This window comes from Arachis duranensis, chromosome 8, assembly GCF_000817695.3.
Source record: "Arachis duranensis cultivar V14167 chromosome 8, aradu.V14167.gnm2.J7QH, whole genome shotgun sequence".
NCBI classification, from domain to species: Eukaryota; Viridiplantae; Streptophyta; class Magnoliopsida; order Fabales; family Fabaceae; genus Arachis; species Arachis duranensis.
In genome coordinates this window covers 2,868,610-2,889,360 of record NC_029779.3, presented here as the reverse complement: position 1 = coordinate 2,889,360, position 20,751 = coordinate 2,868,610, and the positions used below count along the sequence as shown (strand labels likewise).

At 31.4% G+C, this 20,751-nt stretch overlaps 2 protein-coding genes across 3 annotated transcripts; both read right to left on the bottom strand.

Annotated features, from left to right (window-relative positions):
* Positions 1-1,564: 1,564 nt before the first annotated feature.
* LOC107460171 (RNA pseudouridine synthase 2, chloroplastic) lies at positions 1,565-4,765 on the bottom strand. Its single transcript, XM_016078502.3, has 7 exons — positions 4,354-4,765; positions 3,468-3,611; positions 2,925-3,182; positions 2,611-2,813; positions 2,183-2,261; positions 1,864-2,039; positions 1,565-1,740 (listed from the first exon to the last, which is right to left on the bottom strand). The coding sequence occupies exons 1-7, from the start codon at positions 4,720-4,722 to the stop codon at positions 1,608-1,610; spliced, it is 1,362 nt and encodes a 453-aa protein (XP_015933988.1). The 5' UTR covers positions 4,723-4,765; the 3' UTR covers positions 1,565-1,607.
* Positions 4,766-16,117: 11,352 nt separating this feature from the next.
* Positions 16,118-20,724, bottom strand: LOC107460155 (probable nucleoredoxin 2). 2 transcript variants are annotated; one of them, XM_016078482.3, is made up of 3 exons: positions 20,214-20,724; positions 17,682-18,179; positions 16,118-17,131 (listed from the first exon to the last, which is right to left on the bottom strand). In XM_016078482.3, exons 2-3 carry the CDS (start codon positions 18,093-18,095, stop codon positions 16,493-16,495), a joined length of 1,053 nt encoding a protein of 350 aa, XP_015933968.1. In that variant the 5' UTR covers positions 18,096-18,179; positions 20,214-20,724; the 3' UTR covers positions 16,118-16,492. The 2 variants fall into 2 exon arrangements, with proteins under 2 accessions (XP_015933968.1, XP_015933967.1); XM_016078481.3 differs by having other exon boundaries at positions 20,361-20,723.
* Between the last annotated feature and the right edge of the window lie 27 nt (positions 20,725-20,751).

Sequence of the window (20,751 nt, the reverse complement as noted above, 5' to 3'; positions counted from 1 at the left end):
ATGAAGGGTAATTTGGTAAAAAAAATAAAATTAAAGTAAAAAAAGAATGATTTTATAACATTTTGTAACGTTGAGGATGATTTTAATAAAAAAAAAGGTCGAGGACGATTTTGATTTCGACCCTAGACCTTGAGACGAAAAAAGTACTTATCCCAAATTTAAATTATGTAGAAATTTCATTTGTATAACCATGGCCGCCAACGCACGAGACCATGCACTAATATTTTTTTAAAAAATAGGTTGTTAATGGGACTAACATACTGTTTGAAGTTTTAAGAGATAATGAACTATTTTATCGATTATTGTTTTACATGGATTTAGGGATGAGCACGGGTCGGTTTGGTTCGGATTTATAGTAAAATTAGAACCAAATCAATTAAAATATAATTGATTCGGTTTAATTTAAATTTGTATTTTTTTGTATATGTACTCGAACCAAACCAAACCGATTAAGAACAGATTAGTTCGATTCGGATAATTGAGTACATAATGACTTTGAAATTCATAAAAAATCAAATTTTTATTTTAAAAATTCAACAAGTACAACAAACATGTAACATCAATAGAAATAATCCAAACATGTTAAATACCAAATAAATTAAAAACTAAACTCATTAAAATCCAAACATATTAATAGTGAATAATCTGTCTAATGAAAAAGTCATATATATTTTTTATTTTTTATTTAATTAATATATGATCGAGTTCGCGGGTTGGTTCGAGTTCCGCATCTCCAGAGCCGATACCCGAACCAATCACTAACAAAGACCATCAGTTTAGTTCGGGTTGAATCCATTACCCATTGGTTCCAGAACCAATTTAATTGGTTCGCTTCGAATTTGAACAAGTAATCGGATACTCGCTATCCCTACTCACCCCTACATGGATTAACTTCAATCTCTTTATCTAGCACTAATTTCTGCAATATAAAAGTTATGTGAATTTATAAATTTACTCTGAAGTAGGAACAAGAAAGTACAACGTTGTGATTTACAAATTAATGCTCCAATTTACAATTTAAAGTAGGAAAAAAAAATTCAGAATAAGCTAGAATATGTGGATAAGTTCTCTTCAAGGGGAAAAAAAAGTCTAGGTAGATCGGTTTATTATTTTTATCAAAATTCTTTATTTTCAATAATATATTATTTATTTATGAATTCAATTAAAAATTAACATCTTTTCAATTAATATCAAATAATTTTTTTAAAATTACGTTATCATTTAAAATTTTAAATTATAAACTATAAATCCTCTAAAAAACTAAGAACTAAAAAATTATTAAAAAAAATTACTATACCTATTTTTTATATTTTACCTCCAATGAGTATTCGAATGTGGCAGGACTAATATATCCAATACATTTTTTTTATAAGTCAATAAATCTAGTATGAAATTTATTAAAGATGAGTTTTTGGTGAATTTGATTTTATATATTTCTTTTAACTTTCAGATGTTTTTATTTTTAAAAATTTTGATATGTTCTTTTCCTTATGGTTCCAAGACTTTCTCATATCTAATCCAAAAGAGAGAATATCCATAAAAAGGCGATCAAGACCACATAGAGTGAACAAAACACCGCCATCTAATTATAAGCTTACAGGGTCCCGTTATGAAATTGAATGCTTTGTGAAGAAAGCCCCCTCATTGCTAATCTTGCGAAGTTGGTTTAAAATCTCATCAAAGTCTGCAGGTGGTTCGCACGAAAAGTGCACCTCTTGCCCCGTATGGGGATGCTTAAACCTGCAAAACAACAGGAAAAACCAGCGGCTTTATCAAGTTTCATAAATCACAGTCATGAATGACATGAACCTCTTGCTAAAGACTTTTTAGCGAGGAAACTAAAAGAGGCCGTTATCCTCTCACCCGAGAGTCAAAGCATGAAGACATGGTCTATCTATTCTGGAAACCATTTGTACAATTTTGCTATGTAAACCGGAGGGTGTCCTGGGACGAAGCAGTGAAAGGACCATGCTCCTCGTTGCTCCATAAACCTCGTCACCCAGAAGAGGAACTCCCAAGTACTTGGCATGAGCACGGATCTGCAAAAAGAGAAATAATCAAAGCCTGAAGCGATAAGAAACTGAGTCAGTAAAATATTTTCACATGCTTCGATCCAAAATCACACTTCACAAGGGCAAAGGGGGCATAATCTTTGTGCAATGTAACATTTTTGTAGAAGTACCTGATGAGTGCGTCCAGTTTCCAACTTCCACTCGACCAACGCACAACCACCCCTGGCAAGTATCTCAATTACCTTGTACCTGACGGATATGTTTAAACATTTAGATGACAGCATTTCATTTGTTATGAAACTTTATCTCAAATAAACACTTGAGTACTAAAGAAAGCAAACCAAAAACAATGACTGATGACATAAATACATCACAAAAGCTGAAATATTTCAACTGTTCTCTTTAGTTTTAACCGGTTGATTAGAAGACTATAATTGCTATAATTGCTAGCCAGCTACGTTAACCTACTTCCACTAGAAAATTGTAATACAAATAACAAAGCTAATTAACAAGGACACATGGTTTGAATAAAAGCGAACTCAAATTTAGTATCAATTTTATGCAGCACATGTTTAAGTGTAAAAGTACCATAAATCACCTACTAGCAGCATGCCGGGATTTTCTAGGATTGAGTGGTCCAGCTACAGCAGTCATACGAAGCCGGTTATTAGGATCACGACCAACAGGAACCTCAACACGCCCAGCAACAGGAGTGGGTAGCCCTGCAGTAAGGCTAACATACACCCTCTTGATTGTACGTAGCTTAAATTGTTCCGACAATTTCATATGAGAATGTTCATCCTAATATCAAAGTACATTTAGCTAAATGTTAAATTTTTGAAGTATTAACAAGAATTTGTTACTTTACTAGAGGTGGGCACTAGCCATAAGTTTTGAGGCTGCCAGAATCACCTTTGCAACAACTAGTAACCCACTTGTGCCTTTATCCAATCTGTGTACAATCCCTGGGCGAATGGATGCCACAGCTGGCCTAGAAGATAATCCTTCACAAGAACTTGCATTAGTATAGAAGCTATTAAACTCATCGTCAGAATCTTCAGTATTTGAAAGAGCTTCCTCTTTAGAATATTCAACATTCGGAAGGTTACAATGGTGAAGAATGCCATTGACTAATGTTCCAGATGTATTCCCAGGTGATGGATGCACAACCTATGTTACACATATAACAAAATTTCGATGTCAGTAATATGACTTAGCAGGTATCACTTTGCCCTTTTAACCATTTCTCATGTGCCTTAAACATTGGAGTAATCAAGATAAACATTGGAATTCAAACTTTACAGAAGTCTCGGTGGTTTAAAAATCAGTAGAATCAACTTACAAACAAAAAGCCAAACCTTCACCAAACACAGAACCAACTCAGTAAGTACATGACTAATGATTTATTATTAATTAAAAAAGAAGAAAAACACTTGGGTAGATATAGAGAATTACCATGTGTGCAGGTTTATTTATGACTAACACATGCTCATCTTCATAAACTATATCCAACGGTATATTTTCTGGCACAGCTCGCAAAGTCTGCAACTCAGAAATTGTGCATGATATCTCATCCCCAGCTTTTACATTGAAGGAAACCTGCTCAAGCAAGCATCACCAATTAAAAGTTGGTGTCACAAGTCTATGTAGCTCATATGCAAATTAAACAATTAACAGAGGACACCAGATATCAGGCATCAAGAGACCAAGGATCCAGTTTATTTTTTATCAAAAGATTTGGGATTAAAGCCCAACTACTGCTGTTTGGAACATGTTACGCTGAGTGCATCAAATCAGTTAAACAAGTTTCTTGCTGCAACAAAGAAAGCTAGCATTATGAGGCGTAGCTTATCATTTCCACAGCCAAAGAATTCAGATTTATGAGCGTCATCTAACAAATATCTTAAGAGTGTAGTTAATCATTTCCACATCTCATGTTCATCAATAAACCATAAATCATACATTATTAACAGGGATAAACCAGAACCATGACCACTCCAGATATATAGAATATCCATAATAAGTCTAATGAACAAACATAATTATGCCACCAGCAGTCCAGAACTAAGATTCAATTATCCTAGTTCAATTTTTGTGTTGCCGTTGAAACATGAAAATTGAAACAAACTACTATACACAGAATAAGCTACACGCATAGCTGTCGTTCCAAAATAGTAAGCGAGATGAAAACAAAAATCAGCATCAGAATCAAAATCAGTTTACTAGTCAGTAGTCACTACCGATAAGTTTAATCATATTGACACGAAGTTCTTTACAGCTGAAACACACTTTCACAGACAAAAATAATCGCACATACGCGGCCATTGACTTGAGAAATTACCTTATCAACGACGCGGCCATTGACTTGAACTAGTCCAGCTCTGATGCTCGATTGAACGCGAGCTCTACTGATTCCGCTGATGCGAGAAGAGATCCAACTATCGAGTCTCAGTTTTCCAGATCTGATTCCGTTATCCACCGTCTCCTCCAGCCGAACACCGGCATAGTTCGTCCTTGTATCGGCGATGGTTTCCTGCCTCAAATCAGAGCCTGAGTCTCCGGCGAAGCCAGAACTAGCGGCGACTCTTCGCGCAGTGCCAACACGAGATTTATAGTTCGGAGTAGAGAAGAAGAGCGAAGGTGTGGTTTGAAATTGGATTGCTCTTGCAGCGAAAACACGGCAACATCCACAAGAGTGAACTGAGAGCATTTCTATATTTTCTTATCATTATTTTTTCAAATTTTCTGTTTCTTGGTCCCTCTTTTATAGCTCGGCGTTGGGTATACGAGAAGGATATGAAATGACGATCCTAAAGTTGAAACTTGAAACGAGAACCTTGTTTCGGGCTTGGGCCTAGGCGAAACATGGACCAAATTCCTAGATAATAAATGACAAAACAAAAATATGTCTTAAAATATTTTTCTAATTCTAAAATACTTACCATTTATCAATTTATTAGAAAAATAATTTTTAACAAACTCTAGGCATAAAGTTTACAATAATATCGACGGCCAAGTAAATTATTTAACTGCCTATGAATAATAACTCAAATGGTATAATTTTTCTATATTCATTTAAAAAATTGTGGACTTAAATTTTCTATCTTTGATAAAAAAAAAATAAATTACTTAACTAAGTTGATATAATTATTTTTTACATATTATTTATTTTATCTTTTTTGAATATATATTTTTTTACTTACTTACACATTCTTATTATTACTGCTTTTTTTCATTTTTTCATTTTTCTCTTTCGTTATTGTCGCCTCCTCCTCCTCCTCTTATTTAACTTCTTTTCTTTTTTTTCTTTCTCCACCTTCTTAGTCATCATCCTCCTCCCCTCATTTGATTTTTTCTTTTCATTTTTCTTTCTCCACCTTCTCTATCACCGTCATTATCATTATCATCATCGTTATCGTTATCATTATCGTCGTTTTCTTCTTCTACGTAAATAAATTTGTTCATTCTCTTTCAAATTTTTGCGCTTATTCTACTTAATTTTGCAGTGTTATCTACTAATTTTTTTATTTATTCTCTTTTCTATTAAAATTTGTGAATTTGCAACTCAAATTTTCTTAAAATAAGTTCTTAGTTCTATCACTTCATTTAGTTAAAAATTTTGATATTAGAATAATGATATTTCAATGTCATTTTTAAAATTTTTACTAGTGCATGACCTGTGCTAAACACGAAAAATACTAAACTAAACCACTGCTTTAATTTACTATAGTATATAATAAATTTTAATCACAAAAACACATACGATTCTGCTGAATTTCTCTTTAACACATGTTATATATAATTGCACACTTAACACATAGACAACAAATTAAATAAATTATGATCTTCACTTGAAAATGGCAATAAATATTAAGTTAACTCTAACAAAAATTACTAAAAAAATAACATAATGCTAAAAAAGAGTGAACACTCAAAAATAAAGATCTATGTATTTACTGACTATAAAAAAAATTCCTACAACCTAAAAAAGAAAGAAAAGTCGCAAAAAAATGCAACAACATCCTAATTGTACAAAGCATAAAAACTTTAAAGCACATCATTAGAGATTCTGAAAAACTTTCCTATATACAACATTTATGGTAGAATCATCACTTAGTGATCCATTATTCTTTATCAAAACTCTCAAACCCTCTCTAGACTTTACCCTAGACAACGCAACGTATAATTGTCCGTGTGTAAAAACAGGTCTAGGTAAGTATAAACCAAATGTGCTCAAAGTTTGACCTTGAGATTTATTTATGGTCATTGCAAAAGAGACCACCAAAGGAAATTGTCTATGTTGAAACCTGAAAGGTAGAGTTTCATTATTCGAAGTCATATTCATGCGTGGAATGAGAACTACTTCACCACACTTGTCTCACTTGTCTCCTGTTAAGATGTTGCATTCAATTACATGATTTCCAAGTCTACAAACCTGTAATCGAGTACCATTGCAAAGTCCATTACTTTGGTCTATATTCCTTAGAAGCATCAAAGGTACACTAATTTTGAGTCTCAACTGATGGTTGGACAAGTCTGAGCAATTTATCGAATTTAGAACATCAGTTGTAATAGCATCCAACTCGTATTCCATGTTGCCCTCTTCAGCACATAATGAGTCTAAACTAAGATAAACTTTTTCATCACTACTAATATATTCCATAATTGTGTTATTGACCTCATGGACAACTTTGAGAATGGGCGCCAGAATCGTGCGCTCTTTGAAATAATTAATGTTATCCAAGTTCATCAATAATCCTGTGTAGACAAATGTAACCAAATTCTGAAATCCATCATCAGTATCATCAATAAGTATGTCTTTAGGGATGACTACTTCCGACTCGCCATCTGTTGAATCACCTGCCAATCCATTCCCAATTTGAATTAACTAATCTGCAAAAGCTTTGATATCATCATCAACTTCAACCATACCACCAGCAGTAAGCCTCATATTTTTTGAAAGCTTTAAGACTGCGCAAAAATCCCATAAATAAGATGAACTAATGCATGCTTGCACAATATCTTACCGTGAACCCATAGGTATTACTGGATGAATTTGCCTGAAGTCTCCGCCACGTACAACAACTTTGCCATCAAATGGAAGGTTTGGATTAAACGATGGCTGAAAGCGAAGAATATCTTATAAAGACTTGTCAAGAGTTTTGTAACAATACTTGCTTAACATTGGAGCCTCATCCCATATAATAAGCTTTGCTTTACAACTACGTTTACAAATAGGTGTTCCCAGTTTTATGTTGCATATAGAGTCCTCATTGATGCTTAATGGTATTTTGAATCTTGAGTGAGCAGTACAACCATTAGGAAGTAGTAAAGAAGCAATGCCACTTGAAGCAACATTAAGAACAATGTTCCCACCACATCTGAGATAAGCAGAACGAGTATTCTAGATGAACGTCTTGCCTGTTCCACCATAACCATATAGGAAAAAAAATCCGCCGCGATCATTGTTTATGGAATCAACAATGATGTCAAATATCGTTGTTCATCTGTCATGGTCTTTAGAGATTGCATATACTGCTGCTTAAGTAAAGAATGATCAAAATTAACCTCGTCCAACAATAAGCGATCTTCTAAACCATGAGATCTAATGATGGGTAGAGCATTGCTGGAAACTCTTTAAGAGACCTTCCATTAACTTGCATCTTGTGTTCAATTTTTACAAGGGTCAAGTTCATGATATGCTCGTCAGACAAATGAAGATCTATACAAAATATAATTTTTATATTAATACATGTATCAATTTTATGTTAATAACATATCCATAAATAAATTAAAATCATAAATTGTACAATTTTTAACTAAATACCTTGAACATGATAAATTCTTCTTTGCTCAAATAAAATATCCTCAGATAATTCTTTATAGCATCTTTCCAAAACAAAATCAGGACATGCTACATTATTTGAGATCAGAAGCATGACCGAAAAAGTCACAAACATAGTTGGCTATAGCCCAAGTACTTGCTTCAAGAATAGCATCAATAAATTCTTTGTCGTCTTGCAAGAGACCTAGTGCATAGCATGCTTCTTTGAAAATGTTGTGTGTATGACAATGACCAAAAGCATAGGTTTGAATTTTCACACTTAAAATAGGTTTGACGTTGCAAGTATAGTCCAAACCCAACTATTGATCATTAATCAAATTATAATTCAAGGGATTGTCACAAATCAAAGAAAATAATAACCGAGAGTATTTCGACTCCCAGGTTGTTCTCCCTAGGAACTAATGCCAACAAGTGCACAATTTTGGTTGCAAAAAAGTAAGGGAATTTTTAATGATCGAAAGCAAACAAAATAAAGGAGTTAAACTGGAGCTTGGTAAAATCTAGCTGGTTTGTCCGGTTCAACGGTTAACCACTGGTTTAGCCAATTTTTTTCTAATTTTTTACAGGACGATTTTGTAGGTGGATCGGACCGGCCAGATGACCGGTTTCTGGTTAACCCTATTGAACTGGTCAGTCTGGTTCAGTTTTCAGAACCTTGCTTTCAGCCAACCACGATGATCAGGACGATATCTCTCCAAAAGTTGTTTATATCCTCAAACGATCATGGTAGTACGATTGCCCTTTTGAATAGTTTTGTCTATACCATCACCATTAGCATTAATAAAAATCAAAGAGTTGGAGATAACATCTTGGAAGCTCCTACAAAAAAGTGCAGGAATTTCTCCAATTTTCTGAATGTACACGATAAAAGTTATGTATATAACTTCAAATGATGATAGAAATATTTTTAAAAAAAGAGTTGAACACTATTCAATAGTAAAAAATAATTGATAAATTTGTAGATTTAAACATATGGACTAAGGAATGGTATATTACCATATCAGGATTGATCTCAAGAAAAAAAAAAGAGCCTCAAAATAATTTCCATACATCATAAGAAAGACAGAGAGAGTGAATGAACTTTTGGATAAAGAGAAAGACTTATAAAATGTAATACTCTTCTGGTAGATAGTGGGTATTTTAAAGGATGAAACCATGATAACAACAACTTGTTGTATTAATGACTTCTGATTGCATTTATAAAAAAGTGTAATAGTGGCCTTTGTATGAGATAATGGCCAATACTTGAAAAATGATATCGCACAGGAGATAAAAGAATTGATATAATCAAAGAGGAGAAAGGTGTACAGTATGAATACATGCAGAATGGATATAAAGTATAAAGGGGATATTAATTGATATCAAACATGTTGCAGAGTACATGATTGGTTTGGAATGAAAAAAGTAAGTTGCAAGTACAAAAGCTGGTATAGTATGTAGGCAATGATTATGTAATGCTTATTAACAGAGGCTGGTAAAATATGTACGCAATGATTATGAAGTGCATTATAACTGATAGGTAACATGCGTAAATGCAACTTGGAAAAGTTAGATTTCTTTTTGCTGTGAAGATATAAATAAAAATAAAGCAATGAAGGATAGAAAATGGAATGAAACATGAAATAAGTTATTGAAAAAATTATTGCTCTAATAATAAAACAAATTAATTATCTACCATAAAAAATTATTGTTTCGATAAAATATTGATAACATGCAGTATTAAACACATAATGCGTAATGATTTATAAAATTAATTATCTTTATAACAGTTAAAAGAATCAAATGTTAAACATGTATTACTTTTTTAAATACTAAAAAGATAAAATACACAAAATATAGAAAATCATATTGTGTTTCTATTAAAGTTGTAGACAATTTGTTAAAGATTGCAACCACAATTATTAGAGTACTAAAATATGTATTCAATTTATTTGATTTAATTCAATCTGGTAAGAAAAAACTGCAATATTGTTGCAATGTGGGAAGAATTAAACATGAGATTGAATTATTAGAAAATATTTAAAAAATTACTGAAAAATGAAAAAAATTATTAGGAGGATGAATTAAATCTATTAGTTTTTTTAAAATAAATTAAAATTTTTAAATATTCAATGTTATCGATAAAAAAGAAAGTTAAATAATAAAAAAAACTAAAGCACTTGGCAATTAGATTGAAAGTAAATATAATTTTCTGAATACAATTATCTATAAGACATAAGCCTTATTAGTTAGTGCACACACGCAAAAGACAAAGTAGTATAATTTATTGGATAGCTATGTAGTACATAAAGTAATTTGTTTGTTTTAAAAAATAATGATTAGAGCTTTTATAGACCATAAGTAGATTTAAATAAAATGAAACTTGATCAAAATGACACTGACCATATTAAAAGTAAACACAAAAGCATGGTATTCCATTTTATTAATAAGTAGATTCAAACTAAACCATCAACATACGTGTCAATAATTACTTAATATAACAACAATGTACTTATATATTCTATAAACTTTAGAAATAACATTGGTCTCTCATTACATTTAAAATGAAAATGAATGATACAACAAATTTAATCTATATATAAAGACAACTTTCTAATGTATTGAAATTGAGAAGCCTCTCAAAGTACTCTTCTGGAGTTCCATTTGTATCACTTGTATAGCAAATCATTCAAAAGGATTGAAGATTACAACTTCTCTACATCCAAATCTAAAAAGGCAAGTGTTACCAAACCAAACCTGCAAAAAAAAAAGAATAAACTTGCTACCAAACCAAACCTATAATCCAAATAAACAGATAGTGTACAAATTTGATTTCTATAGATTGTTATACCCAAAATGTCTCTTGGCAAAATGTAACATGACATGTATAGTTCAGCTAAACTACCCAAAAAAAATATTTATTTAAATAGTAAACACACCAAGAATAGCATGAAGAGAAATTATAAATTCCAAAGCAAACATAAAATCCAAGAGAGGTATGGAAAAAGGTGGAACTAAGATGATAAACAACATGGATTAAGGTGCTAAAGATACATGTGCTAAATTCATTTTCAGTTTAGCAAATCAAAAAACAAAATATATGCATTCCAACCCCAAAAATTAAGTTTTTTAGCAACTGCAAGTATAGTATACACAATAATAACACAAATATACATTCATCATATCACATAATTATATTGAAATTGATAACCTATAAAGCAGCCGTTCCAAGTATAGAAGGTTTAAGCGCACTATAGAGACCACCCCAGTCCTCATTTCTAATTACTAACAAAAAGAATACAAATTTTATAATCAAATTAAAACATCATTCGAATCTCAGGATAAAATAAATGACAACAAAATAAAAATAGACAAATAAAATTAGAACTCTAAAAATCTGAAAAAGAGTGCCAAGGGCATAAGTAATGGCTTTATTGGAGGACCTAAGAAGCAAACCCTGCTTATTCCTCTTTACAATAAAGGATAACCATTTGCAACTTCCATTTTAATTTAAGGAGTGTCGATTACAAAGTTTGCTGCATGTTTTATATTTCCATGTCAATTAGCATGATTATGAGAAAAGAGTGCATAGATCCATCATAAGTAGTGAGAAATTAAAAATTATAATTTAAACCATAAAATAAATTAATAAGTGAGAAAGTAAAAAAAAAAAGATATAGGAGAGATAGTTTATGCATTTTTTTAATCCATAATCATGAAAAATTATGGTGTAAATGTTTCTGTAATAAGCATTGAAATCAATTAAATAATATATAATCCAAAAGCTTTAAATCCAAAATTATATCCCTCAAATGAAAAAAAAAATCAAAACACAATGTATAGTTAAATCAAAATCTAACACACAACTTTTTCAAAAAAACATATAAAAAAGAAAAGGCAGATATATAGAATCTTCTTATCCATTTAATTACTCAAGGACTCTATCATATCAGATTTATCAATCACATGAGCATGTCTTTCAAGAACTTCTTAATCCTACTTCATTTTAGAAACATAAATGGTTATTTGTCTAGAAAGCTAGATACACAATGTACAAAACTGAATAAAGAGGACGAAATCATTAAGAGATGGTAGCCTAAGTTCTTTATCTAAGATCAGTATAACATATAAAATACAGAAAAATAAGAGTTATATCAGTAGCTGAAAGACAATAATAAGCAGACAGCGATAAAAATATAGAATTCAAAGAAAAAAGTTCGATGAATTAAGCTAAGTAGGTAGCAGAAAATAGAAAATTGTGCAGGCTAAACCGCTAAAGCAAAGATCTGCAGAGAAATGATGATCACAGCAAAAAAGGAATAGTAGAATAATCTTGAAATAGATAAAAATTAAAAGTTAGCAAGAAAATGAATGAATTTTGTTAAACCATTAAGAATTAAGATAAACAACAAAATATCTCAACCACAATTCTATAAATCTATAAAAAAGGAAAAAAAAAACAAAAATATTGAATCAATAAGTCACCCAAATTGCAAAACAAAAAGATTTTAAACAACTAATATTCAAATCCCAAATCCAACAAAATGAATTGTGCATCCGTCAACAGTAATACTTATCTCACAACACTTGTTAGTCAGTCGGTTAAAAAATGCCCAGAAATCCCCATAGTTCTAGCATGCACGACCAATATCGCATCCAATCAACTTTGTTCATCACGTACATGTCGACCATAACCACCGCTCACTAGGACCACCGCTGCCTTCGACTCCTTCAGCACCATAGCTGCTGCCGTTGCCACCTTATCCACCACCCCTGTTGTCCCTTCCACCACAATGACTTCTTCGATGGTTAGAGCCATCAGGTAGTGACATCAACCATTTTGATGCGAAAAAAAATACCCTACAATCTCCACATTCAAGTCAAAAAATAAGGGTTCAAAAATTAGGAAAAATAGAATCAGAAAATTGAGAGAGCAATTAAAGAAAATGAGAAAAATATACCTTTTTGCTGTGATTCAAATTTAAGATTTTAAATTTTACCTTTTCAATACTTGTTAGTTGAAAAAAATAAATGTTGAAGTAAAGACTGAAATAAAAGTAAATGAGAGACTGCGGAAAACAGGTACAGAAGAAGAAAATTAATTGAGAGAATGAGAGAGGGTAAAACTTGAATAACTCAGAGAATGAAAAAACAGTGATGCAGAATAAATAAGAGAATGATATAGTACAGATGAACCTTTGCAGAGAGAACACTATGATTAATCCAACTCTAAAGCTCTCTCTTTTAAGATATATTAGATTTCTACTACCTAACAACTCTCTATTAATGGTTTAGTATTAGATGTGTTTTTATATAAGAGAAAACATTCAATTCATTGAATGTGTAAAATTTTTTAAAAATATTTAATATTTCTACGTCACTGTTAAACATTTTCGATGTCAAAATAAAAAATTTTTTGTGTCACGTTTAAAAAATTGCAATGCTATTTTTCTGATAAATTCTGCACAATTCAAAACAACAACTCCTTCTCCTCCTCTTCTCTCTATCATCATCGTCGTTATCATCTTCTTTTTTTACATTCTCATAATTTTTGTTTCACCTTCTTAATAAAAACCTGCATTATAGTTACGAAATTTTAGTGTTAAAAATAAAAAACTTCTTGTGTCACAATTAAAAAGTTTTGGTATTTTTTTTATAAATTTTACATAACTTAAAATTGTATTCCTCCTCTTCTTCTTTTTCAGTTTAATACCACACAATTAATTCAGTGATAACAAAACATACACTATTTAGCTACACAAAATTTTTGGTAAATGACATAAAAAAATTTTAAAGAATAAAAAATATAAAATCTTAACTATTCAACCAACAAAATACATTCAAATATGTTTTGAAACTAAAAAATATATTAATTTATTGTAAATAACATAAAAGAGTGATGCTAGATAGCCAAAGAATAATTACAATATAGAAATATCATGTAAAAATTTTCATTCTCTTGATAAGCAAGTGACATACACCTTCTTATCACTTATTCTCCTTATCACCTATCATTTTGCTGCATGTTTGGAGTTATTGATGTTCTTTTCAAAATCAATTTCAATTTCTCTCAAATTAAATCCCTAATATCTCTCAATCATATTATTATCCATTAAATGCAATAATTCTCTGCAGAAATTATAGAAGTTAAATTTAAAATTTTCAACAACTTTTACTATACAACTTATATTTTACATATAGACTATTAAAAAATAAAAATTAAAATATAAAATATAAACAAAAATTTAAAAATAATTATTAACTCGTCATATTAAAATCAATAAATAAGTATACATATGAATATTAAATAAAAATGTTAAAATAATTAAAATCATGACCTACTAGTGCACACATGAGATAATTTGAAGAATACAATAAAACGTATAGTTTAAAATTTGATAATATTAATTATAAAAATTTATTAATTATATACATCATAGGTATGAAATTATGAATATTATGAATATAAATATGGATGTTATTAATATGAAATTATAGATGTTATGTGTATGAATTTATGGATATTATGAGTAAATTTATCAATTGAATAAATTAATTTAAAAATTTGATATTTTTTAAATTTAATTATGATAAAATTTAAAAATATTTGTGTTAACTTTATAGTTATTTATGCAATAACTAAAAAATGATAAGTGCATGAATGTAATATCTAATAAACATGAATTTAATTTTTAGATGTTAGTTGTATATAATTATGGATGTTATGTATATGAACGTATGAATATTTTGTGTATGAACATAGTAGTACAATATAATTATAAATACACATAAAACACAAAAAAAATCAGTTTATTACATACCTCATCAAAACTAGTGTAATTTTTCGTATTCTCAATAATTGGTTGATTGACAACAACCTCGTTGGGTGAGTCTATCTGTTGTTCATATTCTTCATCAGCACCTTCTACCGTATCAAGGTCAAATTCAATTACCATACTATTTGCAATGATAAAGATGACTTCTTATAAAATTCCTTGGTCTATTCTAAATTTCTAATTATTCTTGTAATGGTTTTAGAGTTGTGAATTTTGAATGAAAATAATTGGATTAACGGAAACAAAATCATATTAGGGTAGCTTTCAGGTTTTGTATCTCCATTGAATGATTATAAATGATTTAACAAAAATAAAAAATTAATTACAATTAACTCATTTAATACAAATTATCATTACCGTTCTTTATAAATATTATTAGTCTTTATTGTATTCTTAAATATAAAAATTAAATTATAAAAGGAAATATTAAGTATTGATTACAAGAATGTCTAATGGTAAGGAATATGATATTATAATTAATGTTATTAATAAATGGGACTGATAAGAATATGATAAGTGAATTGATAGGAGAGTAAGATAAAAAAAATAAAACTGTTGTTAAGTTATATAAATAAAGTAAATTATAGAAAGTTTTGGCTAATTATGGTTGGAAATTTTTTGTTGGCAAATTTTTTCCAGCATAAAAATGGCCAAACCTCTTGTATATGAAATTAATACCATCCAACTATTTTAATGATAAGAAAAGTATCTCATTTAGTTGGAAATGACACCGTTAAAAAATTTCTATGTAATAGTTAAAAGATTTCGGTGTCAAAATAAAATTTTTTTATGTCATAGTTAAAAAAATAAGAAATTTTACGTAATTCAAAACTCTTCTTCCTTCTTATCTTCTTTCTCTTCTTTTTCTTTATCCTCATTATCACTATCATCATCTTTTTCTTATTTCACATTCTCATAATGCTGCAAAATACTATAAAAAGAAGGAGAAAAACTTCTTTTTCTTCTTATTTCACATTTTTTATAATGCTCCATGAAGAGGAATAGAAAAAGAAAAAATGCAAAGAACAACAACATCAATAAAAAAATAACCATGAAAAGAAAACACGCAAAAAAATAAAAGAAGAACGTGAGATACAAACATTTAAATTAGTGAAGAATTGGAATGTGTAGACACACTCTTACTAATAAAATTGATTTTTATTAAATTTAGACTAATTTAATTAAATTTTATTATTAAAAAAATTTGAATATGTAATAAGACAGTAAAATTTATATTTTACTCAAATAGTATATAAAATTTTAATTTTATTAACGTTCATCTTAATCCAGTTTAGAAAAGTATAGGTAACCAACAATTTTTTTTGAACAATGTGAATTAATAGGATTAAAAAAGTGGATTAATTGTCTTCTATTGTTTAATCAACAACATAAAGGCCTCTCTAAGGTCAATTTTCATATCACTTCAATTAAAAATTCGCAACATATTAACCACAATTCTAGTCATTATTCGATGTCACAAGGCACATGTAGTTTCTTAATCTCCTTTCTGTTGTCACTCTCATCATCTCTTTGTCTCCAATTCCTTTGGTAGAAGCAAAGTCACTCTCCTTTTCCATATAATAGCAACAAGAAGAAAAGCCACACATAAAATGTAAATCCTATATAATCAATTCTAAAATAGAATCTCAATCCGTGAAATAGATTAGGACAAATATAACTCAAGGGTTCACTATACCCTCTTTCTTGGCCACTGACACAGGAAATTAAATGTAATCAACCATGATCATCATCATAATCATCACCATCATCATCAGCATTATCATCAGCATGCATAGCACCACTAGGCCTAGCTAGGGGTGTCATCTTCCCACGACGACATTATTGTCATGTTCTGGAGCATTAGTAACGCACCTTGGATGCACTTCATAGCCACATTCGAGACACTGGTAGGCCCAATTAGATCCTTGTTCATCACACACACAGCATATGAATGGCCCACCTCCATTCCCATCAGACACCAAATTCAGCTCATGTCTATGCCCTTCATGGCGCACCAATCTCGGAAGCCCCTTCGCCTCTTCAGTTAGTTGTTTCTCCAGCTGCAGCACTTTCTCACCGGTGAAAGGGTATGCATTTTCTTGGTACAAGTTTATTAAGTTCCTCCCGTGCCCCGTAATGGTTTTACCAGTGGGGCCTATGATTACCAAGCAAGGAATCCCTTGCACATCGAAGTGCCTAGCGAGGTTCTTGATCTCTGGGTCCCCAAAAGGCAAAGCTAGCCATGGCATGGTACCGTAGTAAGAGTCAAATGATGCTTTGTCACGGTCGTGGGAAACCAGCACTATTTCAAAGTCTTCCTCTGAACCCTTTTCACTTAGCTCCTGCTTGATCTTGTGGTAAATGGAAATTAGTTTCGGAGTGAACTTCGCGCATGGCACGCACCATTCCGCTGAAAAGTAGAGTCCAACAGTTTTACCCACTAAAGATGCAATAGGTACCTGTTTTTTGATTAACAACCCTTCTGTTAAACAAACAAATGATAGAATCCAAACTACCAAGAGTTTATTTATTTCCAGGTTAACCTACGCATAAATGGGTTCTATAAGCTAGGTTGGGAATAAATATGGTCAATTCCCCCTTTTTTTTTTGTTCGAAGACCATTAACTTATAATCTAATGAAGCAACTAGCTAGCTAGAGTAAGAATCTCACAATATTATTAATACACTAAAATTAATCACTAAAATTAATTATCAATATATATATTTATGTATATTTTTAATATATATTTATATTTTAACATATAAAATATTTTATACTATTGAGTGACTATATTTTATATACTGTTGAGTGACTGATTTTAGTGAATAAAAATATTCGATAATAAGATCACAAATTGAAAACATATTTTTAATTTCTACCGAATTATATTTTTTTGATATTCCCTACGTCATTAATCTATAAACAAGCTAAGTTGGAACTTGGAACAGTAGCATGCAAGCAACTGAACAAGTGCAAAAGGATATGAAGAAATAATTGGAGCAATTTACCTGAATGAGTCCGGTTTGACCCAAAACATAGTCTCTATGGTGGTTAGCAAGTAAATTAGTGAGAGTCTGGTTCTCACGCTTCTCTCTCTCTTGCTCGTGCAACTGCTCCAACCTCTCCTTACTAAAAGGATAAGCTTGGATTCCATAGCGATATATAAGTTCAACCCCATCGCGAATTGTTGCATCGTCTTTGCTTCCATCGGGTTGCAACATAATCAAGCATGGAATGCCTTCCACGTCATACTTTCTGTTCAAGGCTTTCTTTGTTTCCAAATCTGAGAATGGAATTGCAAGCCACGGCATGGTTCCATAGAAGCCATTAAAGGCGTCCAAATCCTCATCAGAGGACACATACACAATCTCAAATTGTTGAGGGACACTGCTTTTCAGCTCCTCGTAGATTCCAACTAGCATTTGGGTGAATCCACGGCATGGTGGGTACCAGTTGGCACCGAAAAATAGGCCCACTACTTTTCCTTCAAGATCAGAAACTTTCACCTGTACCCACCACATATATATTAGCAATTATTAGCTTTTTACGCTCCAATTCTTACCACAATTGTTAACCGTTATTACTAGTGATTACTTATTGCTTACAATCAATCCTTAAATTTTGTTCAAGTACAACTCAGAATTACATTGCAAAATAAATAATGCTAGATGCTAGCTAGGTGCTAACCAAGAAACTAAATATTGTAGCGGTGCACGTGTAACACGTTAAAAACATTAAATATCCCTAATACGCACACATGCATGAACATATTATGAATGCTTATTCATGATGAGAGGTAGTGGCCTGGTCTCAAATATAATCACAAAATTGCCAAATATAATAATCCTTGCTACTACTTTGAGTTTAGAAGAGTTTGAACTAACGGCCTGAAATATAACGAAAAAATGAGGTAGTACATATCTTGTATATACATTTATCATGATATAAAAGTAGGAGATACCGAGGTACTAAGAAGGGAAGAGAAGAGAAGCGGATAGAATCGAGTCCCTTCCAGATTCACGAAAGGGACATGGCACCGAAATGGCCCACTGTTTGTAGGCAATAATAGGCCACGTGTACAAAGCAAAGAGTAAATGCTAGATGAACGGTTTAGGTGACACTTGTCCTTCGCCTGGGATGCTCGGTCCTCCACGAAAGCAACATCGAAGGAACTCACCATCACATAATGAAAAGAACTATAAAACATTGGCCATGTGTAGCTCGTGAGTGCGTTTGCCTCTTCCTCGCATCTTATTAAGATCTAACAACTAATTAAGAAACTAGTTTAGCTCTACACGAAACAAGTAAACACAACCTTTGTTAAGAAAGTGAATGCAATCTATGGTTTAGTTAATTTTGTTTAGGATGGTTTCCTAAAATAACAAAGAATGAAAAGGAACAAAATGATGGCAATTCACTGTGTGTTTGTCAAGATAAGTAGATAAAGGACAAATGGTCCCTTATGCAGCACAGCAAAAAATGAAACCTGCTTCTCTCAATAGTTTATTTATACCCAAATAGCCAGCTAGCTACCCCGTTTGTTTGGGCGGTGAAAAGGACTAAAACGGGTACGGCTTCTTACTTGGCGGGGTATATATTCAGTACATAAAATATAAAGAAGAATTATTTTTAATCAAAGTATTCTATCTAGGGAAGACTTTTACCTCTGTGCTTCATAATTTATATACAGTAGATACTATAATAATTATTTACGTCTTCAGCTGACCAGGATCATCAAGCAAACCATAACCAGCCACTTTTTGAAATTGAGAACATTTTGTCAAAATACTAATAAATTTTAAAACCCTAATAATCTAGAACTTAATTGGAATATAGATTCATCATATAGAGTCTTCTACAGCTAGCTTCTATCCATCCATTTCATAAATAATTTCAAGAATTATAGTATGTGAATACATAAATCGGGAAGGTTGTACCAAAATCTGCCAGGGAAAAGATGACAGACAAAGTTCCGGCTCTTGGTAATATAATATCTCGATGACCAATATAATTTAATATTGTAAGGATTATTTGAATATGAAGGATAGAAATTTAAATATTTTTCTCTTATTTACTTCACGCGGCGATTCAACATAATAAGGTCACCCACCATCGGCCACCGGGGCAAAGCCTACCAAGCAAACAAATTTTCTCTTTTCTATATTTTTTAAGATGTTATTAAAATAATTATACAAAAAACTACATCAGATAGAAGTCTCAGCAAATTAAGACGAATACAAAAGCAGCTTAGACAAGAATTGCACACAGTGATTTGTAAATAATCATACTATTAATATTTACTATGCATAAATTTCTTGAGTATTATTATCATCCAATTAATTTCTGAGGGAGCTCATGTTAATAATTTCCGGCCAAGTATAAATAAAAGCTAAACGGTCATGGAGAAGCAAATGAGGCCAACGGCGAAGATGTATGAAGGAGCTTCACACAATCATATATATCACAAAAATAGATATATAAATATCAGAAAAAATAAATAAATAAAATAGATGATGAAAAAGAGGGTGGAGGGAACTGACCAGCAGTGACCACCGTCCCAAAATAACACTTGGAACTAAAGAAGAAGAAGAAGTAGTAGTAGTAGCTTAGGAGCATAGTTTGGTTTTCGTTTTCGGCTATTACCCGATGGACGAAACTAGGTAGAGAAAGATGGGGAAAGAAAAAACCTGAGTCCCCGTTGGAGAGAGCAGAAAATCACGATCTTTGGAAGAAAGCAGTTGTGAGAATCTATTATAGCTTGAAACTTCATCTGAGTTACCATTATCCTTCACCACACCTTCATGAGTTCCTTCCTTCATTATCACCGTCCTCATCACTCTTTCTCTCTTTCTCTTTCTCTTTCTCTTTCTCTTTCTTAAACTAGCTTTGATATTATATATATGTTGATATCAGTGTATGGTTGAAATTGAAGGCACTGTAAAAGGAGAGAGGAAGAAGAACTTCCCATACTCTCCTCTTCCGACATTTATATTCCATATAAGTGGAACCGTATTCTTTCCACATCATTGCATCCTATGCACATCCACAAATCACACATCAACACCTTCACACGTAGCA

Coding starts and splice junctions, on each gene's coding strand:
- LOC107460171 (XM_016078502.3), bottom strand. CDS start 4,722: ATGCTCTCAGTTCACTCTTGTGGATGTTGCCGTGTTTTCGCTGCAAGA. Junction 3,612..4,353: donor ATGGCCGCGTCGTTGATAAG/GTAATTTCTCAA, acceptor TTGCTTGAGCAG/GTTTCCTTCAATGTAAAAGC. Junction 1,741..1,863: donor CTTCATGCTTTGACTCTCGG/GTGAGAGGATAA, acceptor GTTGTTTTGCAG/GTTTAAGCATCCCCATACGG.
- LOC107460155 (XM_016078481.3), bottom strand. CDS start 20,507: ATGAGGACGGTGATAATGAAGGAAGGAACTCATGAAGGTGTGGTGAAG. Junction 18,180..20,360: donor TCTCTCCAACGGGGACTCAG/GTTTTTTCTTTC, acceptor TGGTGGGTACAG/GTGAAAGTTTCTGATCTTGA. Junction 17,132..17,681: donor GTCAAACCGGACTCATTCAG/GTAAATTGCTCC, acceptor ATCAAAAAACAG/GTACCTATTGCATCTTTAGT.